The sequence below is a fragment of the Haplochromis burtoni genome, unplaced genomic scaffold, assembly GCF_018398535.1.
Source record: "Haplochromis burtoni strain Fernald_Lab_line unplaced genomic scaffold, NCSU_Asbu1 Contig_198, whole genome shotgun sequence".
NCBI classification, from domain to species: domain Eukaryota; kingdom Metazoa; phylum Chordata; class Actinopteri; order Cichliformes; family Cichlidae; genus Haplochromis; species Haplochromis burtoni.
This window is the reverse complement of record NW_024582559.1, coordinates 475,586-493,160: the sequence shown is the minus strand read 5'-3', so window position 1 is coordinate 493,160 and position 17,575 is coordinate 475,586. Positions and strand designations below refer to the sequence as shown.

The 17,575-nt window shown below is 41.9% G+C and overlaps 1 protein-coding gene across 3 annotated transcripts; it reads right to left on the bottom strand.

Moving 5' to 3' along the window:
- Positions 1–17,520, bottom strand: sec24d (SEC24 homolog D, COPII coat complex component). 3 transcript variants are annotated; one of them, XM_042226160.1, is made up of 24 exons: positions 17,460–17,520; positions 16,611–16,778; positions 14,753–14,955; positions 14,512–14,614; positions 14,051–14,187; positions 13,635–13,940; positions 12,916–13,058; positions 11,253–11,364; positions 10,572–10,699; positions 8,843–8,981; positions 8,242–8,357; positions 7,261–7,385; positions 6,003–6,194; positions 5,732–5,825; positions 5,100–5,216; positions 4,770–4,940; positions 4,299–4,395; positions 4,059–4,204; positions 3,811–3,949; positions 3,320–3,438; positions 3,038–3,217; positions 2,757–2,948; positions 2,199–2,288; positions 1–1,652 (listed from the first exon to the last, which is right to left on the bottom strand). In XM_042226160.1, exons 3-24 carry the CDS (start codon positions 14,901–14,903, stop codon positions 1,512–1,514), a joined length of 3,138 nt encoding a protein of 1,045 aa, XP_042082094.1. In that variant the 5' UTR covers positions 14,904–14,955; positions 16,611–16,778; positions 17,460–17,520; the 3' UTR covers positions 1–1,511. The 3 variants fall into 3 exon arrangements, with proteins under 3 accessions (XP_042082094.1, XP_042082095.1, XP_042082093.1); XM_042226161.1 differs by lacking the exon at positions 17,460–17,520 and having other exon boundaries at positions 16,631–17,094; XM_042226159.1 differs by lacking the exon at positions 17,460–17,520 and having other exon boundaries at positions 16,611–17,093.
- Between the last annotated feature and the right edge of the window lie 55 nt (positions 17,521–17,575).

The window sequence follows — 17,575 nt, the reverse complement described above, 5'->3', positions numbered from 1 at the left end:
AAAAAAAAAAAAAAAAAAAGGGCATTTAAGGTGAGAAATGAAATCTGGCACAAATTTCCACAAAAACGATCTTTCCAGTCAGATTCCAGCCACTGCTTTCTACATACTTAAATTACCTGAGATAAGTTTGCTTATAAACCAAACAATTATGTTGTATTACACAGAGACATGTAGATTTTATGACGTTACATATATCAACGTAAAAGCAGGCAGATAGATAACATTAATTATACTGATGCAAGTACAGTACCTCTTAACAGAAGGTGACCTTACACTGAATGAAGTGATGATGTTACATGTCATCACTGAACACAAGATTTAATGATTGTGGATGGTTATGCAGTAAGCAGATAGTCCCTTACACTAATGATCAGCCGACACAAACAGTAGCTCGACTGTTTTTACCTGCCATAAAAGTCGGCGTATAAATTAAAACGTGCTGCAGTTGAAGCACAACAGCAGCGCAGGCCCAAACCAACAACAACAAAAAGTCATATATAAATTCCTATGTTGGATTGTTGAGGTAATCCCTCACTAAATATTTTCCGTTTTGAGCACCGACTCTGAGTCGCGCGTAATTGGAAAAGAAAAAGTGTCACTTTTCATCAGACGTGATCTCTATGTAGAGAGGGTTTAGCTGTGTTCGTCTCATTGTGTGCTCAGAGCACCCAAACAAAACGCTATGTTTACCACTGCATGCAGTGAAGCCATAAATGGTCAAAGAATGAGATTTTTGGTGGGGGCATGTGTGAATCGAATGCTTTGAATCACTCGGGGTGCGATAACAGGACCGCGCTTCGGTCCTGTTATCGCCTGTTTCTTTTGTTTCAGCGTTGTTTCTGTTAAATTATGAAATGACGGATACATGCTTTAAACATTTATTGAAATGCATTTTCTGGTCAGACACCAAAAGCGTGATAAAATGTACAAACCTCTGCAAGACCTTTGAATATTGCAAATATTCTCTGAACATCTGTTGCTTAAAAAGAGTTTTAAAAAGTGAAATATACTCAGTCTTCCTGGGAGAGTAGACTAGTGAACGTCTACAGTATGGCCCACAAATAACCCCTTGTCTAATCCAGATCCTATAAATCTACAAAGTAAAATGGGGAAAAACACTTTACCCGATTGAATACACAGTGAGTGTTGTACTGCTTATGCCGATGGGCCTCGTGCCAGAGTGCATTTCAGCCTCGGGCATCGATGTCAGTCCATCACACAGAGTACCCAAGCGGGAAATCCTCAATGTGTTGTCCATTTCATTCCCTTATTTACTTTTAAGTTCCTCATGTGTCAAGTGGTTATTTGAAGATCATACTGTGGGCCACTAAACAATGATAAAGGCAACTTTGGACTCTGGAAGTTGAATTGACGACGGGCTCTCCCTGGTTCCTTGTTTCTTCTTGTCATTCTGTGGCTCATCTTAAAGATTCAAACAGAACCTAATGAGACTGACCCTTAGAGGTTTGCACACGGTCCAGTTGGGGAACCTGAGCCCGAACGTGAGCGGGTTAGGTTAGCAGCTGCCTGATCTCTCGGTGAACGTAGCAAAGGAAGTCCATGTAGGAAGCCCCGCCGTGCAAGCCTTTGTCCTCCACCAGGAACTGACGGAACAGCATCTCCGGTTTGTCTTTCTGCCTCACAATTTGCAGCTGAGCAGGGCAGAAAAGAGAAGTGTGACTGATTTCCAGTACAGCTGGAACACAGGAGCTGTCACACTACAAAATCTATTCACATTGTTTCTGTTGTCACAGCTGGCACGTTCCTGTTTTTGTGGAACATGTTTCTCATCTATTTTATCGAATTTACTTCAGCTTCACTTTAAGGCTGGTGTGTGTGTGTGTGTGTGTGTGGTCCTCTGTGGATCCAGGATTCAAACTTTCTGTATATTAACTGCTCAATAGCACTGGGTGTGCAGTGCATGGGGTCATTTGTACAGTGCTTTCTGTAGATGTACTTTGATTAGACTATTTATATAGAAACAGGGCAAAACATGAATAAATGAATGATGTTTTTGCAACTTTTGGGGGAGTGTATTTACTGTAAAGCTCCACTAGAGGGAAGCAGAGATCAACAAAAGCCTCAATATCGTCTCTGCCTCACCTCAAGTAAACCATGTTCTCTCTGGTTTAAATAGGTTTAAATATAAAGGATGTGAACTGTGTTTAAACAATGCTTTTGGATTGTGTTTCGCTTACCTTCATAGAGTTTGACCTCTTTTCAAGAAGGCCACTGATGATGGAGCGGACCTTCCTCGACAAAGGGTTGTCAAGCTCCGGCAGCGCACACTAAAACAAACAAACAAAAAGCTTTAGTGTAATTAGGAGCAGTTTGATCACTAAAAATAAAGACCAGTCCTAAATACTGCTTGCCTCCTTCCTGTGCCGCGGTACCACATACTGAAGTCTTTGAGTTCTGCCTTGAAAATAAACGTGGATCTTTGATCTCTGTGTGCGGGGCGTACTTGTTTAAAACTTTGAGGTTTACAAAAGCTTTGACTCAGTTTAGCTCATTTTACACAGCAGTGGAGTTCAAGTGAGTCATACTTGATAAAATGTGGGCACAGTCGAACATGACTGAATTATGATGTGCTGAGATGATATCTCAAAACTGGACTTTTACCATCCAGACATTCTCTGACCATACCGTAATGCCGCCAGGCACCGGGGAGCTAAAATGTCAACTCTAATATCTCAAAAACCATTTCATGTGGATTCTGAGCACACTGAGGCCAAAGTGATGAAATGAATGCTGACCATGTGTCCTTGCAGGTGGGCGAGGGAGGGCAGGTTGAACAGGCTCTGGATGAGGTCTGGTGAGCTTGCTTGGCCGAGCCACAGGAACATGGACTGGCCGTTCTCCAGCAGGAAGATGCCAGAGTCTGTGAGACGCTCCTCAGAGCAGCGCACAGGAGTGGCCGGCTTCTCGCTGTTGACGTCTATGTTGTGCTGAAAAACAGTACAAAGGGTTTAGCAACTGAAACTAATAGTGTGCGTCTAAGTGAGATGACCAAGCGCAAAGTGTTTTTATTCCCTACCAGAGGGATGAGGCGTGGGTAGAGCAGCAGCTGGGTGTCCTCCACTCCCATGGCCATGACCGACAGCCTCTGGTGGGCTCTGTCGTCCGTGGAGAGCTCAGTGCTGCCCACCAGGGGGGCAGTTTTCATCAGGCTGTTCATATAGACTGGGAACACTTTCATGGCATCAGGAAGGATCAGCTACAGGTGGATTTAGTAAAAAAAAAATATGGTTAGTTTTTGTTTTTTTATCCTAAAGTTAAAATACACATTGAAACTTCTTTCTAGGTGTGATTCTCCGACCTGGCTAGCAGCGGAGGGGCTGGCACAGTTCTTCCTGTAGCAGGCCAGCATGTGAGCCGTCTGGTTCACCAGGATCTCCCTCACATTCTTTAGAGGCTGGTTCAATATGGCACGGTAAGCTGAGGGGGCAGGACAAAAGATTGGTTAAAAAAAAACAAAGCAAGAGCAGGAGAGACGAAAAACATGGGGGGCGGCTCAGAGGCATCTGATGGCAAGTATGGGGGAAAAAAAGGTAAAAAACCAAAAGGTAACAGAGGTCAGTAACACAGCTGGACTCATGGTCCGCTATGTGCAGATTACAGAAGGACGGCATCATGTGAAACATATGAGTAAAAGTAGATTATTTAGTGATACATGGGATATAATCAACAAATGTCAGATGACATTTGAGTGTGTTAGCAGGCCGTGCCTCTGCACTACATCATAAAATATGTTTCCCACAAGCAGAGTTTGAACTAATGCAGTCCACCTGAACTCCAGAGGAATCTAACCTGATTTGGCAAAGAAGTTGATGAGCGAATCCGTCTCGCAGCTCTTGTACAGCTCTGACAACTGCGAGCTGCAGTTCAGACTCAGGTTGTGGATGCGGAGACGCCGCTGCCCGCCGATGGTGGTGTACAGCAAGGCACACTGGGGAAAAAGCGTGAAACATAAGCTTTAAACATACTTGGGTTTTTAATCTTCAGAGAAAAGATTTCAAATATGACCAGTCTGGGATAAAGCTTGGTTTAACACACACCTGCATGAGCGCTCCGGTCTCCTCGCTCAGTGTGTCGTCGTGCTTGAACTCTACTGTCACGCCGTTGTCGCAGTCCACCGCTGCCATCTCTACATCTGTGGTGTTGTTCATATAAATGCCGCCAAAGAAGTCAGTGGCTCTGAAGCCTAAAGGAGACAAAGACCAGTGTGAAAAACTAGGAGGTAACTCGCCGTGATAGATCAGAACACACCAAAAGAGCGACCGTGTCTTTCCTCTTACCCGTGCTAGTACGGACACGCATGATGGCATCAAACCCGATGCTCTTCTGTACATCTTTCCTCAGGTCCCTCAGAAAATGCTCCCCATCTGTCTCTATCTGTCAACAAAAAGCAAAAACAAACAAACAAAGTTTTAGCCAGCAGATGGCAGTGTTGTTACTGTTGGAGCCGTGTCTGTAAGAAGCAGATCCAGGCATAAAAATCAACATTGTACTCATGTGCAAACTTCCATGCTTACTGCACCGTTCCTTTGGGACTATTTTATATCAGACTGGCTTCTGTGCTACACTCATTATGTAGGTACAATTCACTTTTATTAGGCAGCAAACTTTGCCTCTGTGTGAAATTAGGACTTCTTAATACAATTACAAGAATAAAACAACTGCTCGTTATGAGTCTGCATGCAGCATGTGTGCGTGCGTGCGCTTAGTGCCAAATACAATGTAAACAGGCACCACACGTCTGCTGGTACCTGGAAGTTGCTGTACTTGTAGACGGAGCCTCCGGTGTGTGACGGCACATCAGCCATGGTTGCTATGTCCGTATACTGGCTGGGGAAGAGGAAGAGATCCACACAGCAGCCACTTGCCACACAGTCTTTAGACAGCTGCTCATAAACACCTTTCTGAGGCTGGAACAGGGTCTGTGGAAAAGTACAAGACAGTTTACCAAGATTAGGTCACGAGTTTCAAACACTTATTGTAATTAGACTGAGATCAGACCAGCATTGGTTTTCCTTATGCCCAGCGCTGTGTGTTCAGAATTCAGATTAGGGGCACAACTGACATAAAAAGGTACTCACCTTCTCCTTGTCTGTGTTCACCAGCTTTTTATCATCCCTGTTCTTCAGTTTGCCTGGAGCCTCGGCAGTGGGCATGGACGATTGGAAGATGAAGAGCTTTCCGCTACATTCTGCTGCCTGGAGGGCGGCAAGAGATGGAAGGGGAAAGAAGATCTCGCTTAGCCACGAGGGTCAAGAGGTGAAAAAAAATATCAACTCCTGCAAATATTCTAATGCTAGACTTCATGTACGCCACATAAATGGGCACGAACAAATAAAAACGTCTCTGACTCCTCGCTGTTGTGTAATATCGCAACTGCTTCCAATTAAAAGCTGCGTGGGAACTTTCCCTTTGTCACTGGCCAAAACACTGACTTCATATCACTGGGAAAGCTTGCTGGACTTTAAGTAAACACAAACATATCAGGGGGAGTAAAATCTACATGTTGCTTCACTCAGTTGATAGGTTGAATGAGTTCAAGCTTGAGAGCCAGTGTTGGTGAGAGCATAGCAGCACTGCGTTTTAGATTTAAATTACCCCAAACCTTTAGGAAGCCCACACCCTCCCTGAAACAAACCTACAGTAAGTGTTTGTTTCAGGGAGCTACACTCAGTTCCACTTCAGCGTTGACAGGTGTCACACTGAGGCTAACCTTAAATGCCTCCACGCCGGCCTGGATGACAGGGGCAAAGACCGTTTCGCTCTCAGCGGTGTCCGCAAACATGTCAGGGATCTGGTCCAGGAGGCTGCAGAGACAAGCAAGAGGATTATGGTTTGACACGGACGTGTCACACTGCCTCGTTAATGCTTTCACAACAGCTACTCTTGAAATGTTTGACAGTACTTTGCGTCTGATGCTCTCTGCTAGAGGGCCCTCTAAGATAAACAGTGACTCCGCACATCAGTGACGAAGTGCTTCTTACTTGTAGATGACGGCTCTCGAGTCCTGGTAGTTGACAAGGAAGCCATCGAGCAGCGGGACGAACATCTCGGCCGTGTCTGACACCACCATCATCTGCGGCTGAGCCAAAGCGCTCTTCACGTTGTAGAAATGAAGGACCTTGTTGTAGGTGACAAAGCCGACCTTTATTGCTGAGGTCTCCATGCCTTCCTCTCTGTGGAGAGATGGAGCAATCGGTGAATTCCAGGATGGATTAAATCCAAAGGATGTGTATTTACTGGGGAGTGCTGCCTGCCGTGGTCATTTCTTGCTTCTACACTGTGCCTCCAGGCGTACAAAGATGATTTTGGGTTAAGGTGACAGCACACGTAAAGAATTAAAGACACAATACCTGCTGACATTTATCAGAAACCCCTGGATTCAGAAGTCTAATAGGCAGCTGCACTGACCTGGACCATGAATAAAAACCTGTCACCATATAAGTGATTTCAAAAGATTCTTTCCTGACAATCCCAACTGCACTTTGTAGACGTACGTTCTTAAATCAAGGGCTCGCACCGTAGGAATATGTAATGTGACTGGAAACAGCTCCTCGGGGCTCCTCTACAGCTACAGCTGCTTTTCTAAATAACAGATTCAGCAGATTTTATTTATTGTGCTCTTCCTCATACCAGTGGTGATAAAAAATATCATTAAAAGCCTTCATCTACACATCTGGATCTATTTAAAGTTCCCTCCACCTTCTTAAGTGAATTATTCATGCATTTTTTTCAAATACTGCAGAATTACATGAACCACATGAAAACCACTGAGTATCCAGTGGGTTTAATTTAGTGCCTGTGAAAGCAAAAGCAGAGGTTCAAACGCAGCTAAAGAAGCCCTTATCTTGCATATGCTTCTGCTAGGTGTTTAAAGAGTGATGTCATGGCAGGAGACATTTAAGGAAATGTTGTTGCTGGCACTGATGGACTAGTGAGAAGGCAGGACAGTTTCCAAGTTATTTTGGGAGTAACCAGGTGAAGTACACCATCCTCTCCTCTAACATAAATCAAGTCATTCTTAACAGAAAACCATAACAAAGCTTTTTGTTTAGGATACTTTTCAAAGATGAGAGCGTGCACTGTCATATTTTCCCTTTTCGGCACCACTTTTGGCGCTCCCTCGTACCCGTCATCTGCAAAGTTTCATGTTCAGCTGATGTTCAGCAGGATGGCTGATCTGTAAGGCTTCAGGGGAAGCCCTGCAGCGTAGTGAGCAAGTGTGCTTTTTACTGTGTGTACCTGGGCAGCTTCTCCAGCAGAGTCTTCAGCTCATCACATATCAGCTTTACCAGGCCACTCTTAATGTTGTTATAGGACACATCAATCATGAAGATGTAGGCAGGAGGATTTGGAGGCTTGTTGTTCTGTGGGAGAAACAGCAGCAGGCACAATAAATGAGTTGCTCCTTTTCGGGCAATGGTAGCTTGGCTGACCTCCAACGTAACATGTCGAATTTACAAATAGGAAAGCAGCTCTCCTTGGCCATTTAAACACACAAGTCACGAGATAACACAGCGTTATCAGAGACTTATATCAGTGAGCTCATAACAGGATCAATCATTGTCTTCCACTTTAGGTTTCTGTTATTCATCAAAGATATTTCCTTCTATGCTTCTTTATAACTCTGAACACCGTATCAGGGATAAATTGCTAAAAACAAGGGAACAGCAGTGAAGTTTGTGAGGGGGCTTGTCAGTGAGATATTATGTTTCCACAGTTACACCCATTACAAGACACTCACCTTACAGGCTTTTGTTTATTATCTGGCCTTGCCTAGATTGTTTATAAGGCATATTAAACAGAGCAAAAGTAGGCCAGTGGAGTGACTCAGCTTTGCCTACTTACTTTAACCCTCTAATGTTCTCAACAGGCTCAGTGGGGACACTGATTGGCATCATTGACAGTTTTTTTGTACTTTGAAGAGACTGAGCTGAACCCTGTTCGGTCCTGTTCGGACGATGCTGAAAACACAGGATGTTTGGCCAAAAATGTCCTTTGAAAAATCCAAAAAGCCGTTCTTCCGATACAAATCTCTTTTACTGCGTTCAACGAACTAAACAAAGAATCAGCTATTTGAAGTGATACATCATTCAGTTGCATCAGTGCATAAACTCATCCTTTCACAAGCAAACAACGCCTGAATCTAAGTGCTTGTTTCTATCAGTCTGACCAGCTTTATTTACCCTGCATATTGTGTACTTGATATCAGTCTTTGTGTACCTTACAGTAATCCAGAGTGGCTACAAACTCATACGATCCCAGGGACAGTTCGGGCCTCTCATAGAAGTCCACCCTTCGGCCCATGTGGTCCAGATGTTGGAAGTAGAAGACTGGCACTAGGAGCAGAGAGAGAAATATAACTCTGTGTTGAGCTGATCACTGTGTGCTTTTTCTTCTTTAAATTAAATTTAATAACTTTCATCTTGCTCCCTCGGGACAGACTTTCAAATAATGAGGTTAGCATTTGTATAAGTAATCCCTGTGAGCCAAAAGCTCAGGCTTTAGCCTGCTCTAAACAGTCGTTTGGTTTTTTTGTCTGTTTACTCCACATGACGTCAATAAGATACGGTCATCTTAAGCACTCAGCTCTGGCTACAAACACCCATCTGCCTTTCAAATGTATGAAGTGCAGTCATTCAAAAGGAATACATGTCTTAAAGAGGGGCAATAGAGCTCAACAACTTGTTTCAGACAGAGGATGAACTGGGATGCTGCCACAAGATCGAGTATAACAACAATAATATTGTAATATTCTGAACAGTGAATCACACACAGAGTCCAAGGATTAAAATATAGTTGGTTTTTCTGTATTGTGCTGTACCTTCATTGACACAGTTGCAGAAACCACACTGGTAGCGGCGCCCTCCATCAATAAATTGCATGTAAGGGCACATATACGCCTTGCATCGATTACAGCGGACTGGGCCTGTATCACCATGATTCACAACATACAGTGGAGTCTGCACAGAGAACAAAGATAAATAGATCAGCTCTATGGCACCCAAATAAAAACATACTTTGCTTTCAAAATGAGAAGAGTTTATCATAAAATAGAATAGAAACGGTGAGGATTGCGCACACCACGCACAGATGACAGAGTGTCTTCGCACTGTTTATTCAGTACTCTCTGACACAACATAAACTGAATATGTTTGCATCAGATGAACTCCAGTGCCTTAAAACACATGTAGACAGGGCAGCAAGCAGGTTTGTTATTACACCAGCAAATTTAAGGAGGAGAGTAAAAGTGTTTATAATATCTTGGAGCTAAGCAAAAGCAGTTGTATGATAACAGCAATGAAACAACATTAAGACCCAGCAGCGTGCTCTTTTGGTTCTCTACAACCTCAGAGCAGTGATTAACTATGGCTACTCTAAATTCCCTTTTGCACTGGATGGGACTGAGTCTAATTTTCCATTCTTTTTGTATAAGACTTTTTTGTCTTCTCTGGTCCCTGCAGATCTGACATTAGCCAATTAGCCAAAAGCCAGATGAGACAGTGCTAACATTGCCTAAAAAGGCCAACTGGTGTCTGGGACAAGGCGAGTGTAGAGGGGAAAATATCTAAGACAGGGTTCTTGGACCACACGTGATCCAAAAGGAGGTCATTCGTGGGACAAATGATCTTTTGTAGTTCATGGAAACATCTATTAAAGGAGAAATAACAGTGTAGAATATGTAACCATCACAAGTGACTTTTGACATTTTAACGATCCTGTCTCTTTTTACAGGAGTATGCCAAAAAGACTTTAACATAGACTTTATAAAGTGTCAAACTCTTTGGGAGAATATGGCATAAACAACTGGTTCTCCTTCTACAGCATTAGAAACAGTCAGTGTCAAGTGTTCTTTATGAGTAAGATTTATGAATCATTATATATGACAGTGTTCAAGATTTCAAAAACACAGCTCAATCCAAGGATAAGTGTGGGATGGATGAGCAACAGATATGAAGAAATTCTCAGAGACAGTGGTGTATATTAGCACCCATCAGTCATTGCAAATGTTACATTTACAGTACAAGATGAGCTTGTTTTCCTCTCTCTTTCTACTGTATTTTAACAACAGACTGTATATTAAAAAAAGATTGTAGTGATGATGCATTAGTGCCTAAAAACCTGAAACTCTACCTGAAAGCCACCAGATGGAAATCGCTACGGTGCAAAAAAACATCTATTCTTATAGAAGTCTACTGGAAAACAGCTTGCTCTCTTGGTCTCTGTAAACACTTTGCTAATGGGTTCATCATTTTGGGTCATACTGAATTAAAAAGTGAATTTAAAAAATAATTATTTTATAAATCTTGGTGATACTATATTTGAAAAAAGGATATCTGTGGTATGCTCATTTGCTAACAATCAATCACTAATTGTTAGCATAGTTATTTCACTCCTCATCACGTCCAGTGTTTTGAAAATAATATTGCAACAATGAAAATGCAAACCCTGAGAAATGGATGGATGACCTTACAGTAGCTGTCCACCTTTTATCGTAGAATCTTAATTTTGTGTTGCGACCGGATGAAGTTTTATGTGAAGCGGTAACTTACCTCATTCTTTGGCAAACTGGCAAAGGGTTTGATGATGGCAGCAAGGGGCACTTGGCACTGCTTGGCCAAATCAGCAGTGCAGGGAAGCGAGTAGGTGGTGCAGCGGATGAATCTGGGGCTGGCATTACCTGGATTTAGCAAAACGAAGCATAAATAATCTGTTGTTTATTCCAATTCATATTGTTATATTAAGAAAACAGATGATTTTTTTACTCTATTAAAGTTTTATTGTTTTCATTTTTCTTCTCTGCTACCCAGTCTTTATTTTTTTAGTTATTTCAATATAAGGACAATTCTTTGTTTTTACTGTTAAATCTTTCCCAAATAAACTCGCTATAGGGGATAAATGAATACTCTACTGTAACTACATATGCAATAATACTAAGTGCAATAATCCTTTCTGTCATCGTTGTATTTTTACTCAGTTGTATATATGTATTTGTATTCTATTTTTATCTTATTGTATATTTATTTTATTTTATTCTACTGTATATAGTATTTTATTCTATTCTGTACAGTTGTGTACTGTATTTATTCTTATTGTATTCTAATTTTTGCCTCATAACTTTTGCACTGTCCACTCCTGCTGTGACAAAACAAATTTCCCACGTGTGGGACTAATAAAGGTTATCTTATCTTATCTTAAATGCTCAACGAAAAGTTTGGATATGCATTTTTTACCTTGATCTGTCACTGTGAAGTCAGTGGTGACAAGAGGTGGAACCTGTCCTCTGATGTTTGTGGTGAAAACCTGTCCTCCTTGTTTCACTTGGTCATCCTCGATCACATGGGTCTAAAGTAGAAATGTTATGCATTAAAGTGCAATCTGATATTTATTAACATTTAGTTAAAAGCACTTTTTTTTTTAGAATGGATACTTCATTAAAGGTAATCATATTATGCTAGTTTTCAACTCCATGTTTTTGCTGCAGTAATTCTACCTGATTTACAGTTAAATATAATTGTTATTTATCTTGTACTGAGACTTGCCCGCAGTTGATCCATTGTCTGAAATGAGCTGTTTTAGCTCCTTTTCCTTTAGGTTACCATCCCTACAATGTCCAGTTTATTGTATTAAAAAATATTTTGTAATAGGTTGAGTATGCAACACCCTCAACCTCGGGGCAACCACTTTTGGCTGTAAGGTAATTGTACAGACTGACTGCAGTCACTCTCAGACAAGGTTTGCAAAATATTTCCATGTAATTCATAAATGCAGACAGAGTCTGACTCAGTCCATGGCGACGAGTACAACATATCTCTTTGTGCGACATCTCTCGTTGCAGTGGTGGACTCGACTCAGCTGCTTGCAAACTGGTTGTATTCCAGTTATATTCCTATATAAAAACAGTTATGCCATTTTGCAGTTAAAACGCTGTCTCGTAGCAACTACGTCACTATTTGTGAGGGAATTTCTGTTTCAAATCTATGAGGTCATGACTGGAGTTTGCATTCAAGTACTTAATGTGAATTTCCACATTCATTTATTGCCGTTAATCGTGGTATTATTACAAACTGATGTATGTGATAAGTTGGTATGTAATTGCAAACTTAACCCAACTTAATGGCAAATGGACAGCTGATTGATAGCAGACTGACACTATCTTAGAGTTGTTTTATCAACGTCTTGACACACCAAAGTCAATTTTAAGACAAAAACCGACTGCAAGTGGTCAAAGACCTGACCCCTGGCTTCAAAGCAACCATTTCTAAGGCAACAAGTTCACTGTACAGGATCACAACAATTTTGGTTTCGCTTTGGTGTCCTATCAGTGTTTTTGCCTAGTGTGACTATAGCATAAGCCAACTTTGTTCTGATTGGCTGCCCCTTATTCTAACAGCAGGTAGGTGTGGCTAATGTGCTCACAGCCTGAGATGACCATATTAGTCATGCTACCCCTTTGACATCACACTGAACAAAGCGCTTAAGAAAAATACACAGAAACTGGGTATTTAGACTAGCTTGAATCCTGAGCTTTTGGGCCTCAGGCTTCAGACTTCAACATAAAAGCATAATATGTCCATCACTCATAAAGACAGGAGACCTGCCATGACAAAATAAAAACATACTGTTCATGCCCAGATCTGAAGACAAATTAATATCCCCGAACACTTTTCATGTAATCTTAGACTTTTTGCTTAATCCTTTTGTTTGAATTAGCCACCATTTTAATTAAAATCACTACAAATATTTAGTAACAAAGTAGCCGATGTCAGTAATTTTGCCACACAACTCTTGAAGAATGAATAAGCTGCTAGTTCACGACAAAAAATGAGGACAGACAAATGTGCTGTGCTGATAAGTGAAGGCATGCTTTTCCAGAAAGATTAATCGTTCACTCACAATGCTAGGGATAGAGTCGGGGTCCAGTTTCTTCTGAGGTGGGCCAGCCATTGCAGATTGTGGGCCAGCCATTGCAGATTGTGCTCCAGGAAAGGCTCCTGGCATGTTTTGCTGAGGCCCAGCCATGTATCCTCCAAACTGACCTGTACATTGAAACAACATCTGTAGGTATTTATTGGCTCCACTGAAAAGAATGCAAGAACAGTCAGCTGTATTATAACTACTTGATGAATTAGCAGTGATCGTTAACTCTGTTTTCCTGGGTCTTTTCACGTGTGCTATGAATAAATCTTATTTTTTTCGGTACCTGTACTAGTTTTATTTTGTTGTATTTATCCGCGGCACCTTAAGGGCCGGTCCGTGAAAATATTGTCGGGCATAAACCGGTCCGTGGCGCAAAAAAGGTTGGGGAGCGCTGCTTTACAGTATATTATTTCTTGTTTTTTATTTTATATTCTTTACTTTTGTGTGAATCTGCATGCTCCACCTGCCTGTCACTTTGCTGCTAGAACATGTGAATTTCCCCAATGAGGGACAATAAATGATATTTCTATTTCCACGGAGGGTACACTGCTGACACTGTTCTTGAATTTTCCTGATCAGAATCAAAGCCAGATTGTGTTGTATGCTGTATAGATTGTAAGGTCCCTAGATGCAGATGTTGAGATACCTGTCTAAATGAAAACCTGTGATGTCCACTGCTTTTGGCTCAGAGTTACCTGCTTGCTGGGGGTATCCTGGCTGACCAGCAGATCCCAAACCAGGTTGCTGGAAACCTCCAGGGCCTGGAGGAGGTGGCCCAGGGAACGGTCTACCTATGCCTGCCATTGATGTGCCTGCCATCGACTGGCTTGCCATTGGCATGCTTGCTGGGGGTGACTGTGGAGGAGACATCAGAGGGGACATGTGGGGGGACTGCAGGCCTGGAGGCATCTGTGGTGGAGCCATTGTTGAAGGAGGTGGTGTCTGGAAAGGCTGCTGAACAACAGAGCTTGCTGGAGGAGGAGGGCTCTGCAGTCCTTGGACTAAGAAATAAAAAGAGCACATCTTATGTAGTGAGTTTTCTAACCTAACAATTCCACTAAAAGACTATAATTAAAAGACCATATGATCTGAGGCTATACAGAAAACTTACCATGGCTGCCTAAGTTCATAGAACTCATCTGATTGGTGAGCTGCTGTGTTGGAGGCTGGCCAGGTGATGCCATGCTGTTGTATAGTGAGTGTGGTGGTTGTCCATACGGTGCAGATACAGCTGGTGGAGCCGGGTAGCTGAAGATCATAACAACAGTTATTGCACTGAGCTATACGTGAGGTTCAATGCATTCTTATATTTGCACAGTTCCTTGTTTTTAAAGCTGCTTTAAAGACATGGCAAAAGTTAGCAGCTGTTATTGCAACAACCTATTAACATAACTTAACAGTGAACATCTTTCATGGTGTGGGATGGTGAAAAATACATTTATTTATTTATTTATTTATTTTTTAAAGGCAGATGGCGTGAACTTTCAGCCCACATAAATTCATCACTTTGTTGTTTGTACTTCAAGGAAAATCAGTCGATCTGAGTCGGTGCAGTCTGATAAGGAACGTTACCTTTGAGGATGAGAGCCATTCTGCTGGACGTTTGGATTGTACTGACTAGACCCTGGAGACAGAGGCATGCTAGCAGCTGGGGCAACTGATGATTTCATCATACCTTCAGTGAGTAACAGACATTATAATATCAGAAGCTGATATAGCTTCAAAATGAACCATTACTCTTACTCTGAAAGACATGCACATCAAGATAAACAAAAAGAAAAAGTTCTATTTAATACAATTAAATGCATTTTACCTGCAGGTGGAGCACTGAATGCCTGAGGTGGGCCCCCATAATGCCCGTAGAGGGGCTGCGTAGGACCAGATCCGAATCCACCTTGATATGCCCCCATCCCTGGCTGGGCCTGGGAGTACGGGGGTGCAGCGACATAACCCTGTTGACTCATGATGCTGGGATGTCTCTCACAGTCTTCTCATGCCAAGATGAAAGCGTATGACCTAGGGCAGTGAAACTGGGATACTTAGATTATAAAAAGTAAACAAGGACTTCAGTTTTATATATAACGATTTTAATTTGTTTGTTTTTGTCTGAAAAAAAAAAAGCTAATATGAAAATAAAGCTGCTTTTGGCTGCCAAAGTGGAGAGCTTGGCAAGTCTCATTTTTACGCTGGATGCCTCTCCTGACAAAATAGTAAATGGCCTGTATTTGTATAGCGCTTTTCTAGTCCCTAAGGACCCCAAAGTGCTTTGCACATCCAGTCATCCACCCATTCACACACTGGTGGCAAGCTACATTGTAGCCACCCTGGGGCGCACTGACAGAGGCGAGGCTGCCAGACACTGGCGCCACCAGTAGGCAACAGGTGAAGTGTCTTGCCCAAGGACACAACGACTGAGACTGTCCAAGCTGGGGCTCGAACCGGCAACCTTCTGATTACAAGGCAAACTCCCAACTTGAGCCACGATCGCCCCTCAAAGGCAGTCGCATCTCCTCCTGGAATCAAACCAGGAAGCTTTTGCTTGTTAGGTGAACGTTTATGTAAAAACCTGCTAAAAATCCTAGATGTTTGTATCCAGAACACAAGCATATAATGAAGCTTGTGTCTGCCAGGTGGCAAGGTTGGACAAGTTAAATCAAAACTTTTTAGGTCTGGTTCTTCATTGCGACACATACATAATTACATGTGACTTGTAATCATACATTCATAAAATTAACAACCGTTTGCACAAACATTTGGTGGATCTTTACGCTCCTCATTCAAAACCAAATCATATCTTCAGTGTTTACAAACCACACCAATGACTACTGATATTTGACCTCATGCAATGATTAGCACACAGTAAGATGAACCTTTGACTGCTTTATCTCGCAATAAACAATGCCAATCTGTTGGTTTATCATCAGTAATTAACAACACCAGCAGCTCATTTCTGTTTTTGCTCCAGTGTTTACCAGAGTGTTTACATTGTTTTTCTGCCAACATTAATAAACCTTTAACCAAAATGCCTAGTTTTACTTGCTTTAAACTTGCTCTTAAAAAACAAAACAAAACAAAATAAAAATAACGCCTTATAAACAAAACGTGGCCTGTAAAGTTTTTAAAAGGAAATGGGAACAGCTGGGCCAACGCGCAACAGCTGCCTATGACATCTCCATGATTACTTTTATAACTTTAAAGTGACAATTTTAAGCACGTTTCACCCAAATAAAACCTTTTAAAAATGCAATGTGAGTGGTAATTGAGCGGTGCAATAGTTAATGCGTGTGACATTTTCGAGAGCTGCCACGTCGAATACCGTTATGATGGCTTTTATAAAAAAAAAAAAAGGGGGGGGGGAAAGCATTGCTGCCTTCCTTTAATTCACATCCAGCTGGAAACGTTGGCCCGTTTGCTGCTACTACACAATTTTGTCAGTAACACGTAGCTTGTTGTTTGACAATAAATGTAGCTTAATGCCCTTTTTTTAAAGGAAAAAAAGGAGGAGCAGTAATGTGACAACACAGCACTCGGCTCAGTTATAATCACACAGACTGAAAACATCTTGCTAGCAACGCGGAAATTACTACAAAGTTTTCCTCTGAGACAGAAACGTAGCTATTTCTACAATAAATACATTCAAATGAAGAATTACCGGAGATAGAAATACTCACGTCTGTTGGCTGTAATCTACCTGTGTGTCGGGCAGAGTCCTCTTCACTATCTACACCTCTCAGTTGAAGCAGAGTGCCACGTCAAACTCCACCACGGCACCGGTCGCTCTGTTGGTTTGTGCGACGAAACCAGCGTTTCCAGCCACGTAGAGAACGGTGAGCTGCTTCCTGTTATGCGTTTCAAAATAAAACTCTTAACGACGAATAAACTTGCTTATCCAAAATGAACGATGCAAACGCGAGCCTGAGTGTAGAAATATCAATATTTTACGACTAACTAAAACAATAACAACCTTTTGTACCCTTATTTTTTTTTGTTTCAAAACGCTACTTCACGTTGTATGTTGAAGGAATTACATGCACTTCTGTTTCGGGCAGAATGGAGTGGCTAATTTGACGAGGCCCAGACGCAGTTTGCCGTGTGCGCATGCGTGGAAGAGAGGGAACCCATACACGTCAGCACCACTGGCTCCACAGGGGTTGAGTGGTGGTCCTCGAGAGTACATGCGTTGTTTCGTCACCTTAGTAACGCACATGAGCTTTCTCTCCGACAAAAAAAAATGTCCTAGTCACACTTCATTTTTATATGTAATAAAACACATGAAAATCATATCAGACACCTACTTTAAAGATTCTAATTAATTCCTTAATGAAGTTATACGGCAAAGAGAATGAATGGATGCTGATATGAAGCCACAAAGGTACATTCAGTACTCATTATTTAGGTATCTGACACAAACAAAGCTGGAATTAACATTCTCGATTTAAACAAATAACCAAGAAGTCTTATTATAATATAATTCATTGTCTTCGTCTTTGCTGTCTCTAAATCATAAAAGTACCCCTCACCTCACTTGCCCAAAATCTCCCTTTGAATAAGATGTTCAGGGATGTTGGTGAAGTAGTGATAGTTACACCCACCACCAGTTGCGTTTAACGCCGGCAGGCGGGTCCGTGCGCAGTGA

Coding starts and splice junctions, on each gene's coding strand:
- sec24d (XM_042226160.1), bottom strand. CDS start 14,903: ATGAGTCAACAGGGTTATGTCGCTGCACCCCCGTACTCCCAGGCCCAG. Junction 8,982..10,571: donor CCAGTTTGCCAAAGAATGAG/GTAAGTTACCGC, acceptor TTCTCTGTGCAG/ACTCCACTGTATGTTGTGAA. Junction 4,396..4,769: donor ACAAGTACAGCAACTTCCAG/GTACCAGCAGAC, acceptor TTTTGTTGACAG/ATAGAGACAGATGGGGAGCA.